A 5,000-nucleotide genomic window follows, 5' to 3' on the forward strand; every position below is an offset into this window, starting at 1 on the left:
GGGCGTCGGGGTAGTAAACTTCCGCCACCAGGAGCGACACCCAGCGCGGGGAAGCCAGACACGACCCGGACATGTAGTGACACTGGCTTGACCTACGGGTGACCAGGTGAGCCGGGGTGAGGGACCGGGGAGGGAGGGGGGGAGAGGAAAGGATTGGAAAGGAAAGGGGAGGGAGGAGAGGGTTGGAAGATGGAGGGAAGGACAAGGGGAAGGGAAGGGAAGGGAAGGGAAGGGAAGGGAGGAGAGGGTTGGAAATGGAGGGAAGGGAAGGGAAAGGAAGGGAAGGAAAGGGAAAGAAAGGGAAGGGAAGGGAAGAAAGGGTTGGAAGATGGAGGGAAGGGAAGGGAAGGGAAACGAAGGAAAGGAAAGGGAAGGGAAGGGAGGAGAGGGTTGGAAATGGAGGGAAGGGAAGGGAAAGGAAGGGAAGGAAAGGGAAAGAAAGGGAAGGGAAGGGAGGAAAGGGTTGGAAGATAGAGGGAAGGGAAGGGAAAGGAAGGAAAGGAAAGGGAACGGAAGGGAGGAGAGGGTTGGAAGATGGAGGGAAAGGAAAGGAAGGGAAGGAAAGGGAAAGAAAGGGAAGGGAAGGGAGGAAAGGGTTGGAAGATAGAGGGAAGAGAAGGGAAAGGAAGGAAAGGAAAGGAACACAAAGGAACACAAAGGAAGAACAAACAACAGCAGACCTGCTGGTCCTTACGAGGTTGTTTGTGACAAGCTACACTAACTATCTAATCAAAGGTGGAAGATGAAGGACAGCAAAGGCGAAGGCTCCTCCCCACCCCCCCATCCCTCCAGCCAAAGCTGGCAGGAAAGGGAAGGGAAGGGAGGAGAGGGTTGGAAGATGGAGGGAAAGGAAAGGAGAAGGGAAGGGGAGGAAAGGAAATGGAAGGGAACGGATGGAAAAGGAAGGAAGGGAAAGGAAACTGAAGGGATTGGGAGGAGAGAGAAAGGAAAGGGATGAGGAGGAGGAGAGGGCTGGAAAAGGAAGGGAAGGGAAGGGAAGGGAGGGTGTAGCCGCCATATTTGTGGTAATGAAGATATGTGTGGTACAGTGCAATATGTTTTCATGAATGTGGTAAAGTAATGTACTGCAAGTGAAGCGCGGTGGTGCGAGGTGGTTTGGAGTGGTGAAGTGTGTGGACGAGGCGTGAGGGGATGGCGGGGGGCCGTGAAAAGCGTCAGAGATCAATGTTGGTGTTTAGGACATGAAGGCTACACGGACGATGGGTGATGAGAGTAATGCAGAGAATAATAATCGGGTGACTAATGAGAGGAAATGTTACGTCAATTAATGTAATGTGGGAAATAGTAATCACCTGGGACCATGTTCACAACTTCATATATTTGAGAAGGCTTTCGTAGGAGTTTTGGGCATTTCCAGGGGTAGTTTAATGACCCCGGTGGTAGTTTTAGCCTTCTTGTGTACCATGAACGTGAAAAAGCACTCATGAAAACCCGATCAGTCTCCTTTTCGGCCTTTGGAAATCGTTGACATGAAAGGTGGAAGCGTCTTAGACTACCAACCCAGGTGTACTCGGCCAGTGAAGTGAATGTAGGGGCGTATCGGTGCTTCTATAGCCAGTGTTTACACGACAGAATGCTCATCGTAGCGTGATGGGATAAAAGGGACAGTGATCAATGTTACGGAGGAGGCGGTGACCAGATCCCTAGAGCCATGAGTGGGTCTCGCCTCAGCAAGGGAAGGGAAGGGAGGAAAAGGAAAGGGAAGGGAAGGAAAGACAAGGGAAGGGAAGGGAAGAAAAAGGAAGGAATGGGGAGAAGAGAAGAGGTAGGGAAGAGATGAGGAGGAGGAGAAGGAGAGGGAAAGGAATGGATGGGAAAGCAAGAAGGGAAGGAAAGGATAGGATGCACACACACACACACACACACACACACACACGCGCATCACCCACATCACACTATCACCACGAGACTCACCAACCTCCTAAAGCTACTCTTCCCACAACCTCCTGCTACTGCTACTTCCACTACAACTCCAAACAGCCTCTCCCTCTCAGGGCTGGAATGCATACAAGAGTTGTGTATTCGAACACGATTACGAATACTTCAAATTCAAACGAATACGAATAGGAATTCGAATACACTGAAATGGTTTCAATTCTAATACAAATACGAATACTTATTGAAAGTATTCATGAATACGTTGATGAATACTTTTCATTGAAAAATACCTTCTAGCCGCAAGTGGGTGCAGCACTGTTCTAAAGTTTTGAACGGAAAAATGAGCTTTTGAACAATGATTTGTGACTGGTGCCAGTACCCGCTACAGGATATCACGTTTACCTTACAACTTGTGAGGAACAACGGCTGTTATTTATAATAATATATTTTGAAGAAGTCGTCAATAGTCGCAGAGTACGAATACTTTTCCCTTGTATTCGAATACAAATGAGAATGCTTTGATTTACAGCAATAATTATTCGAATACGAATACACCCAAATATGGTATTCAGATGTATAGAATACCAATACCGAATACGAATACTCCATCCCTGCTCCCTCTCTTCCTCATAAGAACATAAGAACGTAAGGAGTCTGCCAGAGGCCGGTGGGTCTATACAAGGCAACTCCTTTGAACCCAACCCCACCTAACATCCATGAATTTATGTAAAATCTATTTTTTAATGTGCCTATCGTATTGGCACTCACAACATGACTACCAAGCCTTTTCCATTCATCTACCACCAGTTTTTGCCTATATATGTCCGTTGAATCTGAATTTATCCAGTTTAAACCCATTACTACGTGTCCTACTCGGTTCTCTTACCATTAGAACCTTATTAATATCCCCCTCACCCCCTTTTTAAAGCCCTTCAGCCATTTATGAACTCCAAGTCTCCTCGCACCCTCCGCCTTTCTAGAGGATACAAGTTTAATTGTTTAAGTCTTTCCTCATGTGGCAAGTTTCGTAACTCGTGAATCATCTTTGTCATCCTCCTCTGTACCGATTCTGACGTTTTGATATCACACTCTCTTCCTCTCCTTCCCTCTCTCTCTCTCTCTCTCTCTCTCTCTCTCTCTCTCTCTCTCTCTCTCTCTCTCTCTCTCTCTCTCTCTCTCTCTCTCTCTCTCTCTCTCTCACACACACACACACACACACACACACACACGTAACATACCCTGCTCTCTCCCTCCCTTCCTCCAACCCCTCCCTCTCATCCCTCCCCACCCCTCCCCTTCCTTCTCAATCTCTTCCCCCTTTCCTCCCTTCCCTTTCCATATCTTCCGTTCCCTTTTCTTTCCATTCCCTTCTCCTCCCTTGTCCTCTTCTCTCTTATCTTCCATTCTCTTCCCTTCCCCTTCCCTTCCATTGTTTTTCCTTCTCTCCACTCCTTTCTTTTCTCCTCTCCACCTCTTCCCCACTCCACCCCACACACACTCACAGGCACTGGGTCACCTCGACGGTCTGCGTGAAATATCCTTCGTAGGGGATCTGCACCACGTATCGCCACACGCCCTGGTAATTCCTGGCGAAGACGGGCGTGATGTACTCCACGGCTGACGGGCAGGGAGTGAGGGGCTGCGCTGAACCACCGCCCAGGCCGCCTCCTCCCCCAGCGCCGCCGCCGCCGCCCCCCCGCAGGCTGTTCAGGGAGTTGTAGTCGTCCCTGTTCTGGGCTGTGCCGCTGCCGCTGCCACCGCCGCCGCTGTCGCCTTTCCCGGACATCGTGTTGTAGAGGAGGCATAATCTGTTAGAGGGGCGGGGGAGATGGGAGAGGGGAGGGGGGGGTAGTTAGTTAAGGTTGTTGTTGTTATCATTATTGGTTATTATTGTTGTTGTTTCTCTAATTATTACTACTGTTTCTAATGCTACTACTCCTACTACTACTACAACTACTACTACTACTACTACTACTACTACTACTACTACTACTACTACTACTACTACTACTACTACTACTACTACTACTACTACTACTACTACTACTACTACTACTACTACTACTACTATTACTACTTCTACTACTACTACTACTACTACTACTACTACTACTACTACTACTACTACTACTACTACTATTACTTACAAGCCCAAGTTCTTGTCACAAAAGGATCTTCCTTCCCTTCCTCTCAACCCTCTTCCTTCCACCTCCTCCTCCTCCACTTCCTTCCTCTCCTCCTCCTCTTCCTTCTTCTTCTCATTCTTCTTCTCTTTTCCTTGCAGGGCAGAACCCGTGGATCTGATTGGTCGGCGGATGACCCGAAACTGATCTCTGCAACGTGATTGGTCGAGGCGTGAGTGTTGTTGTTGTTGTTGTTGTTGTTGTTATTGTTATTACAGGTGTGACTATGAACTCTTTCTTTCTTGGTCTTTCGGTTCTCTCTCTCTCTCTCTCTCTCTCTCTCTCTCTCTCTCTCTCTCTCTCTCTCTCTCTCTCTCTCTCTCTCTCTCTCTCTCTCTCTCTCTCTCTCTCTCTCTCTCTCTCTCTCTCTCTCACACACACACACACACACACACACACACACTCATAAGTACATAAGAACGTAAGGACTCTGATATACCAACAACAACCACGAGTCTAGCACGTGAACAGACCACCCCCACCCCCTCAACCACATACCTTAAGGGGACATTCTCGCTCCGCATCTTGGCAACTTTGGGCAGTGTCTTGTCCTCCTTCAGAATGGGCAACGTGCGGCTGAAGAAGTCCAGGGTTTTGTTCTTGATGAGGCCGCTGGAAAGAGAGAGAGAGAGAGAGAGAGAGAGAGAGAGAGAGAGAGAGAGAGAGAGAGAGAGAGAGAGAGAGAGAGAGAGAGAGAGAGAGAGAGAGAGAGAGAGAGAGAGAGAGAGAGATAGAGAGAGAGAGAGAGAGAGAGAGAGAGAGAGAGAGAGAGAGAGAGAGAGAGAGAGAGAGAGAGAGAGAGAGAGAGAGAGAGAGAGAGAGAGAGAGAGAGAGAGAGAGAGAGAGAGAGAGAGAGAGAGAGAGAGAGAGAGAGAGAGAGAGAGAGAGAGAGAGAGCGTCATTCCCATACACTAACAC

General features: G+C 48.4%; 1 protein-coding gene across 1 annotated transcript in view; it reads right to left on the reverse strand.

Annotated features, from left to right (window-relative positions):
* The window catches only part of LOC126981976 (uncharacterized), a 14,956-nt gene that overhangs the window by 2,958 nt on the left and 6,998 nt on the right, over positions 1-5,000 (reverse strand). Inside the window, exons 5-8 of the mRNA XM_050833724.1 lie at positions 4,581-4,694; positions 4,047-4,232; positions 3,402-3,707; positions 1-92 (exon numbers count right to left, since the gene is read on the reverse strand). The exon at positions 1-92 is cut by the window's left edge and continues 34 nt beyond it. Coding sequence (XP_050689681.1) covers positions 1-92; positions 3,402-3,707; positions 4,047-4,232; positions 4,581-4,694 — 698 coding nt within the window. The remainder of the gene's footprint in view (positions 93-3,401; positions 3,708-4,046; positions 4,233-4,580; positions 4,695-5,000) is intronic.

This window comes from Eriocheir sinensis, chromosome 49 (assembly GCF_024679095.1).
Source record: "Eriocheir sinensis breed Jianghai 21 chromosome 49, ASM2467909v1, whole genome shotgun sequence".
NCBI lineage: Eukaryota > Metazoa > Arthropoda > Malacostraca > Decapoda > Varunidae > Eriocheir > Eriocheir sinensis.